Source organism: Diabrotica undecimpunctata, chromosome 7, assembly GCF_040954645.1.
Source record: "Diabrotica undecimpunctata isolate CICGRU chromosome 7, icDiaUnde3, whole genome shotgun sequence".
Lineage (NCBI taxonomy): Eukaryota > Metazoa > Arthropoda > Insecta > Coleoptera > Chrysomelidae > Diabrotica > Diabrotica undecimpunctata.
Window position 1 is genome coordinate 68964078 of NC_092809.1, and position 19906 is coordinate 68983983.

At 31.9% G+C, this 19906-nt stretch overlaps 1 protein-coding gene across 1 annotated transcript in view; it reads left to right on the forward strand.

Annotated features, from left to right (window-relative positions):
- Window positions 1–19906, forward strand: part of LOC140445462 (retinoid-inducible serine carboxypeptidase-like) — a 60346-nt gene that overhangs the window by 24142 nt on the left and 16298 nt on the right. The window contains exons 3-4 of the mRNA XM_072537492.1: window positions 11914–12098; window positions 16588–16698. Coding sequence (XP_072393593.1) covers window positions 11914–12098; window positions 16588–16698 — 296 coding nt within the window. The remainder of the gene's footprint in view (window positions 1–11913; window positions 12099–16587; window positions 16699–19906) is intronic.

A 19906-nucleotide genomic window follows, 5' to 3' on the forward strand; every position in this document is an offset into this window, starting at 1 on the left:
TACCTCAAAATTTTAGATGAATAACTCTTTAGATGATCTTATGTGCTTGGTACATTCGAAAAATATGTTATTTATGTCTTCCACTGAAGATTTGCTAAACTCAAAAAAGGGGCTTTGAAATATTCCTTTTTTAGATAGATGGGCTGGAAAGTAAACATGAAGGATTTTAATTATAATAACAGTAAAAGCATATGATTTGAAAGGAGAAAAGGTTAGATGAGGAATGCTATTGGGCAGATTTGGATAAATTGAAATAATAGTGACTGTGACTGTGAATGAGCATTAGTAATACTTTTATATAAAGTTTCTCATTTATTCCTGGCATCTTTCTTTATTAGTGATAAGAAATCATTATTACTTTCAATTGTCGCTTTTATTCGAGTATCCCTCGAATGAAAGCTTTTGAACACTTTTGGTTACCATATTATCTGAAACCTGAAATTTCGAGCTGTTGGACGCTAACTGAACAAAGTAGTTAAAACGATAGAATCCACTTAATTTTATTAAAAGAAATCGTCTAAAAAGGACACAAATATACATATAACGTCCAACAGTGTTTTGGTCCAATCGACGACGACGCCTATTTGTAATCTGTGTTTTGTTTTTTTTTTCAAAAGTCGAAACAATTTATTCAATAGAAGGTTTTTTTGAACTTTACAAAAAATAGCTATAGCTGATATGTCATATTTTTTCAGGGTGCCTCATAATATGACCAAAATAATATAGCTTTCGTTTTTTATTATGTTGACCAGTTGTGTTGTTTGGTTTATCCTTTTATTTATCAATATTAACCGTTGACTTTATCACCCTCGTAAACTTTTTTAATTTCAGTCTAGTGTCTTCTATTTGTTTCTTTCCTGGGAAGTATACAATACGACTACCTGCAGCTAGTTTTCCAGAGCCTAGTGTAACAGTCGTTACTTTTATTACAATTTAAATTAAAATAATAAACAATTTATATTAAAATAATTTCAGAGATGTAGTATGGGTTGCCTAACTTTAAGTGTTCATTTGCCCATTAAGTGTGTATTGTTAATAATTTAAGTTGTCACTCTGTTCTAATTTGGTACCATTGCGGACCAGAGAGATGACAGGAGATTAGGGGGGAGTGGAAACTGGCTCTTGGTTAAGAAACTGTGAATTAAAAATTGACTTTTGATCGGGAGTTTGAAGTGGTACACACAGGTGGTAGTTAGCGAAAGAAAATCCAATTAATGCATAGAATTTCCTTCACTCCAAGAAGTTAAATATTCTAAGTATAACTATAACAATTTAATTGACGGTGTTTTCGGAAACTCGGGGAGTTGAAGTGAGATTTCTAGCACGGAATTAAGTAGCTCTCTGGTAAATAATAATTTTTTTATATTATAAACATTAGAGTATTTTATCTATATCCTATTATTCAGATTCATTATTTCATATTTTAATATAGTATTTTGTCCAAGGCCATTATATTTTTACTCTATGTGAAGCAAGGTCACGCTACATCCGATTGGATGGGTTTTTTATCTACCATAATTATCTTTTTGCTCCGGTTTCTTATGCTGAAAGAAACTTTCCTCACTTCTTCTTTGATTTCTTTTTATCAATGTTGAGATTAGAAGTAACGGGGAATTGTTTTCAGCCACCTACCATGGAATTATAAATTTCCCTCAGAACATCCGAGGGAGAGTACCACTTCAACTCTATAAGAATCAGGGTCATTTGGGACAAGCCAGGGGGTATTGTCTACTCCCCCCTCATTTTTTTCTCCATCCTGCACCTAGAGGTAGGGCAGGACAGTCATCATCGGAACTGAGCCAATTAGCACCAGCTCCGTGCTAATTTCGGACCTCAAGGAGGACTTCGCTGGGACACCGAAGCCATTCGGGAGTATCCTTCCAGACAACTGTTTCACCTAGGAGGACAGTTGGTTTTTACTTCAGAACTATATATATATATATATATATATATATATATATATATATATATATATATATATATATATATATATATCTTGTTTCACCAGTTATAGGTTTTTTTTTTTATAACATATAAATATATATTAATTAATATAACTCCCCTTGGTGTAAGGTATCGGTAAGTTTGAGCTCAAATTCTACCCAGAGATTATCTTCCATTGTTTTTTTGTATTAACCATTTATTTCTTTATTAACTTTAATTATTTCATTATTAACTTTAATTATTTCATTATTTGTTTACTTAACTAATTTCTATTATATTTCATCTTGTGTTATTAACTCTGGTTATTATCCCTTCAGGATAATAGACGGTTTCAATTGTTTAACTTGGCTTGTTCCCATTTATATATTATTTTGTTTGTATTCGAATTTATAGGTGTTTAACAATATTGTTGGTCATATTGTAGGTTAGTATGATATATTTACTTGGCTATACGTTCTTCCAACGTTAGCATTATTTTGTTTAAGGTTGTTTTTTAACCTAGATGTAGGTTGTACACTCTATATCAGAGTTATTCTGTCTAGTTTTCAACTTTTTATTATAGTTGTTTTCAACATTTTTTTTTAAATATTATATTGTGAAATTTTCATATACTTTTTGGTAACTTAGAGATTGTCAGAATCTAAGAAGTTATATTTAATAAACTTGAATTTGTTTTGCATATAATTTTTTTTATTAATATTTCCTTACCTTTTTACATTTACAGCATTTTTGTTTATTAAGTCAACTTTAATTAATATTAGCAGTATACGATACCTGGAAGAGTGACCGTTACTCTTTTTAGAGTAGTATCCCTCTTCTGGCGCCCTCAATTTGTTTTCTTTGTTAATTTTCTTTATATCTATTCATTTTTCTTATCTTCTTTTCTATCCATCATACATATTTTCCTAATTTACTGTCTTTAAAAGGCATGCAAATTGGCCGTATCCATCCTTGAGTTTCTAGTGGTCATTCTCTTGCCTACATTGCTAGCCTAGCCACATTCCGTTCAATATTTTTTTTTCCATACTTCTTTACTTAATTGTTATCTATTTTATCCCATATATATAGACCACTCTTCTTATACCTCTCTCCTCCTACACACCCCAGTATTTTGTTACATTGGCGCCCAACGTGGGGCCTTTTCCAAGTTTTTGGTTTTAAGACAGTAGCTTTTAGCTGATTTCTTTTTTTTTTCTTACTTGAGTTTTTGTATTTTTGCTTTTTCTTTTTTTTACTCATATTATTGCTGATTTATTCTATCTTTAAATTTTTTATTAATACTAAACAGGTATACTTATACTGCTGTATTGATTTATTAGTTTATTTATTAGATTTATTAGTTATTAATATTTTGAGACCTCAGTGATAGGTTATAGTAGTACAACTTACATTCTAGGTTGAATTTTGTATTTTTATTGAAAACTTATATTTACTTACTTACCTACACATACTTATATCGTATATTATATAAACTTTTATTCCTACAGCCAACAGTACTATACTTATAGGTACTATTAATTGTTGCATATATATTAATATTTGGTTTAGAATAGTTATAATTTACATATAACTAGAAATTATTTTGAGTATTTTAGTAAGATAACTAAGGTATTTATTTGATTATATATATATTATTTTTGCTGGCTATTTTGATCTTGGTGGTGTGTTGCTAATAACTTGGCCACATTTTTTTTCACAAATCAGTCCCGAAATTAACTACTAATCATGAAACGTTGAATCCGCCTGTTTTAAGTGATCACAGATGGTCAACTACCAATTCTTCTTTACCCAGTAGCGTTAAACACAATTCTAATGATTACAGTAGTGAAATAGTTCCATTATCAGTATCAACTTTTAGGTTTGTTGATGATGATGATATGTCTATGGTTGTACCATATAATATTTATAACCAATCAAATACTTTAGATTTGCGATTCTTTGTTGGCGATAGAGTTTTAAAGAGAAACTTTGTAAAATCAAGTAAAGGTGATGCTATTTCGGCAAAATTTTGCCAGAAATACATTCCGTGTACGGTTGTAAGGGTAATATCTCCTTTGGTATATGAATTAAGGGACAATTCGTCCAACAAACGAATTGGTCAATTTCATGTAAAGGATTTACTGCCTGATAACACCATCGACGAGGTTAGTTCTTCATCCTCAGAAGAAGACTAACTTAACACTTTCGTTTAAGCTAATCTCTTTCTCTGTTTGTCTTTAGCTTATTTTGATTATATTTTGCATTTTAGTCTAAGATTTTCTTAATCACCAAATAACGTAGGTACACCGCTATTTTTTGTATCTTTTGGCATTGGTTAATGACTTCTATAACTTATTAGATAATTAGTATGTATGACTTATCCATTTTTTTTTGTATTATAAATGATGCACTTTATAATGAATTAATATTCTTAAGTACTAATCTTCCCAGGAGAATTACTCCTTTTAACCTCATATGATACGAGGGTTGTTTAGTATATATTTACATATTTAGGTTTATACTTATAGTTAATCCTATTACTGATAAGGAACTATGGAACTATGTTGTTACACTACTGGATCATATATTGTGTGTTATATTTTTGATATTTGATTCCTTAGTATTTGTTTTGATATATTTGTTCAATATTTGCCAATTTGGAAAGATGTGATTTTTTTTTATCTTTGATCTGCTTTATTCTCACTTGTCACGAAAATCTTAAATACTCTACAATAATTTATGTCCTGATTCCATATACAGGATGGGTCTGGAATTAGTTTGGAATTTTGAAGTAGGTAAGGATGACCGGTGTCCTTCTTATTTCTTCTTATTTATTCTTCTGAATTTTCTGTCAATGAATCTGTCAATACTCAGCTTTAGTGAATACGTGGGTTCGAGATTGTTGCTCAGCAACTGATCACTGCTGCTCAATTAGGTTCGTACTATATGTGTTTATTGCAGAGTAGGCAGATGTTTATGCCTCATAATATTTCTGGTCAGGAAATGCTCGCGACATGTCCTAACCATTCTTGTGTGATTGTCCAAATATTCCAGTTACCTTTTCACAACTTGATAGGGAAGTTTAATTAGTTCATATTAGTTATCTTACTTCAGGTTATGTTTTTTTTTCTTTAACTATCCCTACCCATGTCAAGTTAGTCATTTTCATTATTTAAGAGTTTAGACAAATGAGTTGTTCTCTTAGTGTAATCCCACTTCTTTCCTTAGGCATAAATTGCTGTTTAGATTTAGGACTATTCCCGGATAATTCCATGCTGCGAGAACTTGTTATAAATCTACAGTTTTGTTCAAAATTGGTTGCTTGTTCTCGACATATTTTTTTCTTTCGTTAGTAATGGTATTATAGGAAAAGTCCACCACTTATATTTTCTTAGGATTTCTATTGGGATTTTATCGGTGTCTGGTTATTCTTATACATCTGTTGTAGCCACATGCTATAGTTAGCGAATACCAGCACACTCAAAATTTATTTAGCCTCTGAATTCCTTTAGTCCATTTTAGACTTTAGACTTTAGGTATTTATCTTTATCTTTGGTTTAGTTCAGTTACATATTACATTACTTAGTCTGAATAAGTGTGACGATGCTGCTTCACACTTTAGGAAATTTTGCTTTATTGTAATTACTTAGTTGGTATTGGCTCATATTACCGGATGAGGGTAAGAGCTAATTTAGTTATTAGCATTAGTGAGAATTGGTCCTTTCCTGATCGTTCTTCTTTGGATATGCTCTATTTATAAATCTGGTGTCCATCGATAGTCCGATTTTGGATTCAGTGTCTGATTCCTCACTTATTTGGTTTATTTGGTTATGTAGGTTCGTATCACCATATGTGGGTGTACGTAGACCTCATTTAGTTTTGAGATTTAGTATTGGTGTGAATGGGTCCATAAATCTTCCTGGTCGTTCTTCTTTGGATATGCTTTTATGAATCTGGTGTCCATTGATAGTCTGACTTTGGATTAAGCGTCCTATTTTACATTTATGTTGGTTATTACGCCTTTGATATACTTTGGTATGTTTACGATTTAGATTACTATTTGTGTTATTTGGTTTGGTGAGAATTGCTCCATAAATCTTCTTGATTGTTCTTCTCTGGATATATTACTATGAATCTGGTGTCCATTGTTAGTTCAATTTTGGATTAAGTGTTCAGTTCTTAACCTATTTAGTTTATGATTTCTTTGATCTTAGTTTAGTATATCTCCGGGTGAGATATTGGTTGAATTGGCTCATACATTTGCCTGGTTGTTCGTCCTTGGATATACTTAGTCTTATAAATCTGATGTCCATGGATAGTTCAATTTTGGATTTAGTGCCCAATTCGACATTTATTTGTGAGCAAGAATTTAGTTGGTATATTTAGTTAATATTTGGCTTTTAAGCATATTGTCGATTGAGACTTTGATTTTTACTTTGAGTCATCTGAGTTTGTGGTGTCTGGCGCCATGACCATTATTTTTTTTTCCCGTGATCTTTAGTTCGTGGTTATTTTTTTTTGTGTAAACTTGCAGATCAACGTGGAATGTTAGGCCAGTACACTTAGTTATTGATACTTTAATTTTATGAAAAAAAAAAAATTTTTGATTAAAATTTTTTTTTTCCCGACTAGTAGGGGAATGTAACAGTCGTTACTTTTATTACAATTTAAATTAAAATAATAAACAATTTATATTAAAATAATTTCAGAGATGTAGTATGGGTTGCCTAACTTTAAGTGTTCATTTGCCCATTAAGTGTGTATTGTTAATAATTTAAGTTGTCACTCTGTTCTAATTTGGTACCATTGCGGACCAGAGAGATGACAGGAGATTAGGGGGGAGTGGAAACTGGCTCTTGGTTAAGAAACTGTGAATTAAAAATTGACTTTTGATCGGGAGTTTGAAGTGGTACACACAGGTGGTAGTTAGCGAAAGAAAATCCAATTAATGCATAGAATTTCCTTCACTCCAAGAAGTTAAATATTCTAAGTATAACTATAACAATTTAATTGACGGTGTTTTCGGAAACTCGGGGAGTTGAAGTGAGATTTCTAGCACGGAATTAAGTAGCTCTCTGGTAAATAATAATTTTTTTATATTATAAACATTAGAGTATTTTATCTATATCCTATTATTCAGATTCATTATTTCATATTTTAATATAGTATTTTGTCCAAGGCCATTATATTTTTACTCTATGTGAAGCAAGGTCACGCTACATCCGATTGGATGGGTTTTTTATCTACCATAATTATCTTTTTGCTCCGGTTTCTTATGCTGAAAGAAACTTTCCTCACTTCTTCTTTGATTTCTTTTTATCAATGTTGAGATTAGAAGTAACGGGGAATTGTTTTCAGCCACCTACCATGGAATTATAAATTTCCCTCAGAACATCCGAGGGAGAGTACCACTTCAACTCTATAAGAATCAGGGTCATTTGGGACAAGCCAGGGGGTATTGTCTACTCCCCCCTCATTTTTTTCTCCATCCTGCACCTAGAGGTAGGGCAGGACAGTCATCATCGGAACTGAGCCAATTAGCACCAGCTCCGTGCTAATTTCGGACCTCAAGGAGGACTTCGCTGGGACACCGAAGCCATTCGGGAGTATCCTTCCAGACAACTGTTTCACCTAGGAGGACAGTTGGTTTTTACTTCAGAACTATATATATATATATATATCTTGTTTCACCAGTTATAGGTTTTTTTTTATAACATATATATATTAATTAATATAACTCCCCTTGGTGTAAGGTATCGGTAAGTTTGAGCTCAAATTCTACCCAGAGATTATCTTCCATTGTTTTTTTGTATTAACCATTTATTTCTTTATTAACTTTAATTATTTCATTATTAACTTTAATTATTTCATTATTTGTTTACTTAACTAATTTCTATTATATTTCATCTTGTGTTATTAACTCTGGTTATTATCCCTTCAGGATAATAGACGGTTTCAATTGTTTAACTTGGCTTGTTCCCATTTATATATTATTTTGTTTGTATTCGAATTTATAGGTGTTTAACAATATTGTTGGTCATATTGTAGGTTAGTATGATATATTTACTTGGCTATACGTTCTTCCAACGTTAGCATTATTTTGTTTAAGGTTGTTTTTTAACCTAGATGTAGGTTGTACACTCTATATCAGAGTTATTCTGTCTAGTTTTCAACTTTTTATTATAGTTGTTTTCAACATTTTTTTTTAAATATTATATTGTGAAATTTTCATATACTTTTTGGTAACTTAGAGATTGTCAGAATCTAAGAAGTTATATTTAATAAACTTGAATTTGTTTTGCATATAATTTTTTTTATTAATATTTCCTTACCTTTTTACATTTACAGCATTTTTGTTTATTAAGTCAACTTTAATTAATATTAGCAGTATACGATACCTGGAAGAGTGACCGTTACTCTTTTTAGAGTAGTATCCCTCTTCTGGCGCCCTCAATTTGTTTTCTTTGTTAATTTTCTTTATATCTATTCATTTTTCTTATCTTCTTTTCTATCCATCATACATATTTTCCTAATTTACTGTCTTTAAAAGGCATGCAAATTGGCCGTATCCATCCTTGAGTTTCTAGTGGTCATTCTCTTGCCTACATTGCTAGCCTAGCCACATTCCGTTCAATATTTTTTTTTCCATACTTCTTTACTTAATTGTTATCTATTTTATCCCATATATATAGACCACTCTTCTTATACCTCTCTCCTCCTACACACCCCAGTATTTTGCTACACTAGTTATCTGATTTCACTAAAATACTTATATTTATCCACTTTATTTCGTTTCTATCATTCAGCCTCACAAGTCCACTGCTAAATATAGGCTTCTGCCTCGTATTTCCAACCCAGTCTATCTTGCGTCGCGTCGCTCTTATCTAGATTTATTTAGCCTTCTTTTAAATTTTCAGCTAATCATCTAGGTGGTCGACCGATGCGTCGCGATGCTTCTCTTGTCTTTTCTTGGTCTCTATTCCAATAACATCTTTGTCCATCGCCCTGTTGTCATTCTAGCTATGTGTCTTACGTATTTGTATTTAAGGGTGGCTACCCTTTCGCTGACGTCAGTCAACTTAGTTCTTCTCTTGATCTGTTCGTTATTTTTATCTGTCGCAGTTATTTCTAACATGGATCATTAGATTGTCTCTATGTGACTCTTAGTTTGGTAGCTAAAGCTTTTGTCAAAGTGAGTGATTCTGCTTAATATGTCTATACTGAAAGGACGCACTGATCAAAAACTTTTTTCTTCATGCATGTGGGCAGCTCACTTTTAAAATTTTCTCTTAGTTTTCCGTATGCTGCCCATCCAGGACCGATTTTTCTCTTTACTTTATGGGTCTGATTATTCCTGCTAAACATAATTTTATGTCCTTGGTATTTATATTTATCTACAAGGTCTAATTCTTGCCCATCAGTGTTGGAAGATCAATACATACCGTCGATTTTGCTTATGCAGTACGAAGAAAAAAAAAGAAGTATTATGATTTGTGTAATGTGCCTCTATGTAAGGGGTGCTTTGTACCGTTTCATATATCTTAATCCATAAAGTGACATACAATTTTTAAGTATAAATATTTGTGATTTTTAATATATAATTGTATGAAGAAGTTTCATATTTTTCATTAGCTGGATATTATTATTCCACTGATATTTATGTAAAAGAAGAAATCATAAATGTTTATTGGGATTAAAATATCAGCTCAACCTTAAAAAAATTGTTTTTTGGAATAAATTGTGTAAACAACAATTATTTTATATTCCTTATATTCCTTTGTCAAATGTCACTACCATACGTAAACCGTAAAAAGATATGAAGAAGAAGGGCAAGGATGTAAACTTGCCAGGGTAACACTAAGTAACCTTGAAGAGTCAACATCAAAGAAGTAGGTACTTGGGAATGACCAGAAAAAACCTTCGTTTAGCAGTTAGTTTTTTAACTGGTCATTGTCAACTAAGCAAACATCTCCACACACTGGGGCTAGCAGGCACACCTCTATGTAGGAAGTGTGAACGAGAAGACGAAACTATAGAGCATGTCCTATGTGAATGCCCGGAGTTATCGTTAATACGAGAGTACGCGTTCGGCGAGTCCTGGCCCACACCTGCCCACATAAGAGAGATGTCTCCTGGTGACTTTTTCACCTTCCTAGAAATGGCAGGATGGACAATGAGCTAAGGATGACAGCTCCCTAGGAGGATGCACAATGGGTCAATTGTGTCCTAAGTGCTGTGAAAGTTAACTCGCCCTCCCTACTCTACAGATACAGATACCGATATTCCTTATAATCTCATTTCACAGTTCAAGACAAAATACCTTAAAAAATATAATTGCCAGTTTTTTGTCACCTAAAGGGTTATTAAACATATTTCACAGAATAAAATATTTTTTATGCTTGTAACATAATATTTTGCCTACCTCAGGGTAAGAACATAGCGGTGGAAAATTGGAGACAGAAACTATGGGGGCGAAGATAGGGCAAGCAAAACAATCGTTAGGTATATGTGCGAACGGCACTGAGGTTAGCTGGAGAGCTGGGGTCGTAGATAAGTGAACGAAAAGGGTGTCAGATTGGGGTAACTACACAATGAAATAAAAGGTCATGAATCACTTGGGACAAACAAAACAAAAGGAAATAGGAAACACCTTTAGTAATTTATAAAGAGCGCCACTTCGAGGTGCCTAATTATAACCATTACAACAGCTAGTTGTAACTAGGGAAATAATTATCAAACATAAAGAAACATATCTTTTTCAAACGGAAACTCAAAAAAGGTTAGTTAAAAAAAGAAACAAATGTTAAGAAACAAAATTTAACCTTTATTGTGTCTTACCACAAACATTTATCAAACATACAACTTGCACAAAAAATATACTATATAAATAGTTGCAAAATACAGAATAAAAAAAACTTACCTACATGTCTATCTGTTTACAAAGGAGATTGCTACAAAAATTTTCGAAATGGTTCCTAGGTTATTTATTAATATGGCCAAATTAGATTATTAAAAATTAAAGATATCCTTGTTTATGAAAATATCTTAAAATTTAACCTTATATATGAAATATCTTTTCTATACAAGCAAATTAAAATTGTTAAATATTACAATTTTTAAATTGTTATGAAAGCAATTATTACTTTAGCAAAAAAATGTCTGTCTTTACTTTGAAATTTAATCGCTTAAAAAGTTACCTGAATTTCACTGTTTCGCACTTAACTTTGAAAAAAACGTGTTAAACATCTATGGGACATCTATCTGGACATATTCTTCAACAGGGACAAAGCAACCATTTCCATACTCAGGGACGAACAATCAAGAGATGTAAATTAGGTTCGGTGGAGGAAGCAAGCTGAAGACGGGGACATCCTATATAATAATTTCATCAGTTTCCGGTATCTACTCTCAGATTTATCTAAATGTAGATAAATCTTTTGGTGGTTACTCTTTTCTAAACTGCAATTATTTGCAAACAGTCCGCAAACTTGATTTAAAGTCCGCAAAACGTCTTCTCCGTTTAAAATCTTCTGCTTCACTCTTTTCTGCGTTATATTTTACAAAATTCAACGTCAAATAATTTCCCTTCACGTCTCCAGCCAGTTTGTGGTCTACGAACCTAAACAAACAAAATGTCCCTCTTGACCTCGTTCTTAGCAACGAACCGACAAAAAAACATCTTGATTATTTACTTTTAAATTTTTTAACTGGAAAATTTTTACCTCACAATACATACAGAGAATAGGAGAATTTTAATGTAAATAAAGACAAAAAAAATATTCACAGCTTTATTACGTTTTAGAAAAATTGAATACCTGACTTGCAATATTTTTTCTAAAAACCTCTTTTTCAACCGGAATATTAGGGGACTCGAATGTAAACAAATCGTTTTCAACGACAAAAACAATTGAATACAAAACTTAAAACAGAATTTATATTATTATATAGATATTAAATATAAAAAGCTACATGCTTAACATTTTATTTTAGGATTATCTTTTGTATCCAATAATACCCTGTATGCTAGGAATAACTCTGAAATTGCAACTGACTTTCTGAAATTTTTAAAAAATTTCTATAGAAAACTACCAAAATTTAAGACAGTTCCATTGTATATATTTTCTGAGTCCTACGGTGGAAAAATGGCAGTAGAAATAGCATTGATACTATCCCAAGTAAGTTACAACTTAATAATTAGCATGCGTTTTGCACAAACATAAATAGCATGCGCATTTCTAAAAAAAACGAAATCTAACGAAAAACTAGCAATTTGACAACCTGCCATACTTTGAAATTTGTTTCTATTATACAAAGTATTTAAAATTTTAGAATAATTATAAGTTTTTTAACATTCTTATTGAAAATATTTTAAAGTAGAACTCCGATTGTCCGTGCGCGGGTTAATCCGGGCTGTGGCTTATCCATAAGATTTTCCATTATTTAAATTGCATTTTTGAGGTTTCATCCAGATAGTGTCACCGTAAATCGCTTGACCGAAACTCTCTATAACTCGTAAGGTAGACTAATTATGCAATATTAATAGTTTCAGTGTTTGTTGAATCCCTGGAAATCATTCACTTCTCATCTATGGCTACGTGGTAAGCCGAATATAAAGATTTAGTTGCACGCTTAAGAAGAATTAAGAGTATCGCGGAGTCGATACTCCACTATACTCTTAATACCTGTCTAATTTTTAACATAGAAAATAACATAAGTAATTGTCTTAAGAAACATTAGAGCAAAGTTTTGAAATTAATTATTAACCCTCCGTTAGGCACGTTGTTGAATTATTGTTAATGATACCTACCAGTTTTTATAACAAAAGATTTACTTGTTTCTTTACTAGACAATAAAAAGACTACTCCATACATTTTAAAATTTTTATTAACCATTAAAATTATTTTGCTTTAATAAGAACTTTGAACTAAGAAGTTCTCTAATGGGTGCGATTAGTCAATGGTAGTTTATCAATTACTCTTTGCTCTGTTCTTGTCTCCACATAATCGAATCGTAGACATCTTATGAGAAATAGAAACCTTTTCTCGCTCAATGCCAGGTAGCATGGCTCAACTCCGGATCCTTGAGAAATATCCCATATTTTATGTAAATTTTTTCTAAAACTTCTAAGAATACCAATCAAGAACAATATCCGAATATACGTACGAATTTCAGTTTCATAAGTTTGTCTACAATCTTGATTTCTTTGGTAATTGCTCCGTATCTTTTCAATCAAAATATTTGTCGAGACAGTTATTACTCTAATTACTGTTTCATGCAAAAATAACTTCAGGCCATTAATTTCAGTTTCAAAAGTGCGTGCGTTTCCTTTTGTACCAGGCATAAGTGTGATGAGATTTTGAAAACGGAATTTGTAAATTGGATCTATTCTTTTTCCATTTAGTCACCATGTCTTTTCCTATATAAAAATTTGAAGGACGTTCTTTATCAGAGTCGTCTGACGTTCCTTCATCTTGGGCAAATTCCTCTTTCTCCGATGTTTCTAATTCAGACTCTGTTTCGTGATCTAAAATATATCACAGTATATACAAGTGTACCAAATGGTAATAAATAAAAATTACCTTGAATTTTGAAAACAATAGAATCAAATATTTGGAATGTAGCCAGATGTTGTAACGTCAGTGGACACGTGGTCTACAATCGTAGACCAGTACTGTTCTATGCTTGGCAAGTTACTCAACTGAAGTGCCGAACACAAATAAAACCACAAATTACAATAAGACGACCGTTAGCAACAGCTACTGAGATGCACGCGCATGTAATAGAAAATGACAGATATACAAGTGTTTGAAAAGAGGTGGTCTAGGATTGTAGACCACGTGCCTAACGGAGGGTTAAAGATAAAACAGAAGACAAGAGAGGGTGGCAATATGCCAAGATTTATGATTAAAACATATATAAACAATTGGACTGGGTTGAACTTTTGTTCACTGTTTTAAGCTACACAAGATAATACATTATTTTACTGAAATTGTTGCCAACATTTAATTAAGATGGCTCTATAAAAAGAAAAAAGAGGCCTGCAGCAGCATTGTAGGATGCAATTTGATATTTTATGAGTGAGTGAAGTTGATATTAACTGACTGAATCTGTATGATTTCCCTGACTTTCCATATTTTTTTTCTTGAAAATTACCATATTCTTACCTCAAACCTGTAAATACCGTGTAAACCAATCTACTCTTCTCTATTTGTTGTCGATTAGTTCTTAGATTTAAATGGTAAAGAGGTTGCCAATGCAAGTCCATAATAGTAGTGTATATGAGACAAGTCAATCCTCACAATCTTATTGTAAGTTGTTTTAAGTAAGTTTTTTAATGTAGAATTTTTGTCTACCGATTTTAAGGCTTACAATACATGCTCTATCATCAGGCTACAGTACATATTTATGTCTTTGTTTTCTTTGTTTTAACAACAAGCTAAAAATCGTATTGATGATGCAACTATGTTTGAAAACTTATATCACGATTACTTGGACGTCGGACTAAAGATTTATATAAACAAGACGCATATAATGACTAATCTAGTGCTAAATCAAAATAATCAAAATTTTGTTTTTGATGGAAGGGATATTGTACAGACTACAGTGTATAAGGACTTGGGACATGACTTTAGGTAAATTAAACTATGTATTTAAATCGTATCTACCCACATGTCTCCAAAGGAAAATCTTTGACCAATGTGTGTTATCTATACTCGCTTACGGAGCGAAAGCATTAACACTCACAAAAAATTAAGGTAATAAGATTCGCGTAACTCAGAGGGCTATGGAGCACTAGATGTTGGGTGTCTCTTCGAGATACCGAATTCCAAACCAAGAAATTGTACAAGACACAGCTCCAAATTATCAGACAACCGATTGACAAAATGTATTGTTGAGTGTAGACCAAGGCAATAATAAATACAGAACAGAGGATGCCCACCAACTAGATAGACTGATGAGTTGAAGTGTGTTAGAAATAACTCGATGCAAGCCGCACAAGACAGAGACAGATAGAGAGAGCTGAGGGAGATATATGTCCAGCAGTGGACGCATACACGTTGATGATAATGATGATGATGATGATGAAAAGCTAAAAACAACGTAAAACAAAAAATGAACATCTAATACAAAACAAGAGTTAAAATTAAAATTGAATTAATCAAGCAAACTATGTTAACCTTAATTAAGTAAGTAAGTTGGTATTATACTCTTAATAAAGGTTACAATTGTTTGCTTGATTAATTCAATTTTGGTTTTAACTTTGCTTTTTTTGTATTAGGTGTTTATTTTTTGTTTCATGTTGATTTCCTAAAAAAATTTCTAAAACAGAGAAGTTTGCTGTTGATCAAGCTGTGTTCAATTATTTTGTAAGGCTCTAAAGACGAACTTGCCAACGTCTAAGCTTATAGTTTAAGCCAAAGGTCTCGTTGTGCAATTCCTAAGAGGTTGGTAAAAAGGGTTTCGTTTTCTACACGATATTACTTTCAAAGCAAATATGTGGCCAAATAAAATCCGCCGATATTAATGTCGAAAACGTTAAATCTTGGAAAGGAAATCTGTTTACTATTGTAAAGAATCATGTTTCAAAAGATTTGTTTAATGCAGACGAGATGGATCTGTACTATTGTACGTTGCCAATAAAAACATATGCATTGAAAAATGACAAGTGCCCTGGAAGAAATACTGCAAAAAAAAAGAATTACAATTTTGTTATGTGCCAATATGGAAGGTGAAAAGAAGGAACCACTTACCACAAACAAAATCAAAAATCCTTGGTGTTTTAAGAATGTATACTACCTCACGTTGCCATACCTTGGACCAAAGAATTATCCAGAATTTTAAAAAAATCTGTAGAAGCTATTTCATTAAGATGATTTTAACTTGTATACAAAATGGTTGACGTCCTTAAGACATAGAGAAAAGCATTACCATAACTAATGCCTTGATACGGATTACAGTGGCTTGGTGTACTTTGTCGCCGATGACAATAAAAAAATGCTTTACTAAAGCCGGATTTATATGTAATATAGATGCACAACTACTTCCTACTATGAAAGACACATTAGTGGATTTAAAACAATTTGCCTTGATTAATATTGATGTGTCAACAGAAAGTTGACACATCAATCCAAAGAGGATTGATCTTCATTGATGGTATTGAGAAAGATATATGGATAGAAATACAAGAAATAAATAAAACTGTTTCTAACTTTAAACCTAAAGAAGAAGAACCTGCAATTTAAGCATGTTTGAAGCCTGTGTAACGAATATTTTAAAAATTAAATATTTTACTATACAGTGTACCCAAAAAAAGTATCTATTCTTGAATTTATGTGTTCACTTATATTTCTAGTAAATTAAAGTTATTAAAAATTAAAATTATATTTAATATGTAGATAAACAACGTGAAATGCAGATCGGTTTCTTTAATTTTCCCATGTTCTCTCTTAAACGACCACGCCTCTTTAGCGAAGAGCTTTTGATTCATCGAAGGTGGTCGCTATTGGAAAGTTTTAATGTCTAAAATAAATATCAATAAAACAAAAAGCAAGTAGTACACCTAAAGCTGATACCTCAAAATTGTTATAGTTTTGGCAAAATTAATTTAATATAGGCAAATTGTTAATTAATTTGCAATGTAATATCATGTTATTACTTTTCTAGGCTGTACAAAACGGTGAAATAAAATCAAACTTAAAGGGAGTTGGTCTTGGAGCTCCGTGGATTTCACCGATAGATTCCATTCTAAATTATGCTCCATATCTGCTAAATCTGGTAAGTAGTTACTGGGTAAAATTATTAGAATAATACCTCAGTAAAATCCGTTTTATTTCTTATGTGAATTCTGTAAAATAATTTTTTCTAAATTGCATTTATTTAATTATTATAAAGTTATATGCAATCATAGAGTGTTTCATACATTTAAAATATCGTTTTTTAAATGGAATATAAAAATTGACGTTTGTTTTGCTTGATTTGGGCTGAACATGATGCTATTAAAAAACAGTCGGGCAAACCAGAAATTTTTTTAGGCCATAATATTTAAAGTAATCTCACCAATATAACAAAAAATATACTGCAATATTAATGGATAATAGTATCGCTCGAAGTAAATGTTTCGAAAGCAACCGAAAACCCTGTTCAAATTTTTGGATAAAGAATATTTCAGGAATATCATTATTTAAATCGTTATGGTTCCATATAGTTATTGTCCGTAATTAAAATTCTGATCATTATGATTAAAATTGATAACCGCTTAAAAAAATAGTACAAATTGCTAATATTCTAAGAGAAATAGTGGAAATAACCAAGGGCCAAAACTAGCTTTGGGACACTTTGTTGTATGTAGGAAACAGTAATCATGAGAATGAAGTTGATAAAATTGCTGAGTAATATAAGGAAATGTAATAACAACGAAATAAATAGAATAAAATGTAATAGAACGAATAAGAACGAGCAATAAAACATGCAAACTTAATAAAAAACTGGCTATAATGAAAAAAATCGATAAAAATTGTAACATGGAATATTCGAAATCTATTAAGATCAAGAACGGTCCATAATGTATTTCAAGAAATGAACAGGAATATTCAAATATTAGGATTAAGCCAAGTAAAATGGCCTGGCACAGGAAAACAAGAAATACTAACCATGTTATCTACTTCTCTGAAAGAGAAAATACCTGTCCTCAACAATATGACGTCGCATTTATCATAAACAATAAACATAGATAAATCTCTAGAAAACTCTACCCTTTATTCCGAAAGGATACCGCTACTACAACTTAAATGTACAAGCACTATACTTAATCTATTACAAGTAGATGAACCCATAGCACACAAAGAAGAGAATGAGGTTGAAGAATTTTATGCAGGAATAACGTAATCACAAAAAGTCTTACGAAACACCATATTAACATTATGCTAGGCGACGACTTTTTTGCAAAAATCGGAAAAGAAAGAGTAGCTAATATCACGGCAGAATATGGCACACGCAATGACAGATGCGATTGTCTGATACAACTTTGCTAAGAAGAAGAATATGTGGTATCAAAGACCTGTTTCAAAAGTTTTCTGACAAGAAACAAGAACCAGAACATTTCTGACAGTAAGATTTTGATTGGCGGGTGGAGCGGATGATATTTTGTTCATGAGAGAGATTGATGTCTGTGGATGCTCCTATTGATGTGATTTTCGCGGTAATCCATTTGGTTGAGGGCTTGTTTTAAACTAGAGAGCTCAGTGGGTCTACTTGCATCATCGCAAAGGCGTATTGATCTAGAGACAAGGGTATTAATGCCTAAATTTATTTGTGAAAGTAGAGGATGAGATTTGGCATGCAAGTAACGATTGGTGTAGGTATGTTTTCGAGAAACAGAGTGATAAAATCCTCGGAATTGGTTTTTCTTGGTTTTTCTTTATGATAACGTCGAGAACTGGTAGGAATGAATCAGTTTTTATCTCCATGGTGAACTGGATAGTAGGATATATACCATTTAGATGGGATTCAAAAAAAACACCAAAGCATTCCTGCCATAGGGCTAAATGACGAATGTATCGTAACATATCGTAGCCAACATATGGGTTTGAGCATTGATGTGGATAGTGCTCAGAATCACAGGCTCAAGATCTGAGATAGAGTCTCAAATCTACCATAAAGATATTGGTAATTACTGGAAATAGTGGGGTGCCCATTGGGGCACCATATATTTGTCTGTAGGATTGATTTTGGAAGATGAAAGAATTGTTGGATATACAATGTTTAATGAGAGATAAGCAATCTTGCTGCATACTGTATTTAGTTTTTAAAATGTTTAGAGTTTCATCTATAGGAATTTTTGTAAAGAGTAAAACGATATCAAAACTTACTGGAATATCTGACGGTGAGATAGGGTATTATTTAAACAGTTAAATAAAATAAAAAAAATTTTTGACGAAGGATGAAGCATTTTCGGCAAGACGTTCTAGAGTTTTTGCCGAGTACTTTTCCAATGGTTGTGTAGGACAGTTAAATGTACTGACAATGGGATGTAGAGGAATAGCCGGTTTGTGAATTTTGGGTAGACTATTTATTCGAGGTATTCTAGAACACTTTTCACGAGGTATTAGAGATTGTTCAATGTCAACAGGAAGAAAGGTTTTATTGATAATGGCTTTTGTTGTTTTATTATTAGGAATTGATCTGTAGTTTAAAATATTAATAATATTTGAGAGTTTAATGATGTAAGAAAAAGTGTTCAGAATGAAGATGGTATTGCCTTTATCGGCGGGAAGAATAACTGAATTTGGATTTGACTAAAGTTCTTTCAGGGCTTTTTTTTTCGGATTGGCTGATGTTCGGAATAGGAGGCTTTATATATAATAGTGGGGACCTGAGGATAGTGATGAGTGTAGTAGTAGTATCTGGGGGCTCGGATTCTTCTTCTTCTTGATGTGCCTATCTTATCAGCAGCAGCGCGGAAAAGCTGCACAGATGTTGATTAAACCAGATTCTGAGGTTCTTTAACCAATATGTTCTTCTTCTTCTTATATATATAAAACAATGGGCCAACTTTAACATCAAGCTTGCATCATTCAACAACAGAAGGATTTTCCTTCTAAAATGTAGAAAAAATCTTTATATATATATATATATATATATATATATATATATATATATCTCAAGTATTCAACTAGTGAATTCAGAGGTTTAATCGGTCATTCAGGTTGGCAAATAAAAAAAGAAGTCAACTACTTCATAAGTTTATCGAAGACGTTTCGCTTTATATTTCTAAAGCTTCATCAGTTCTCTAAAATATAACAAATGACATAGAGTTTATAAGAAATACAGATGTTTATAGTTCATAACTTACAACTCAATATGTAGTATATTATCGATGTTATCATATATCTACTGTACACTTTACTCATTATTTAAAACTAACTTATATATATAAAACAATGGGCCAACTTTAACATCAAGCTTGCATCATTCAACAACAGAA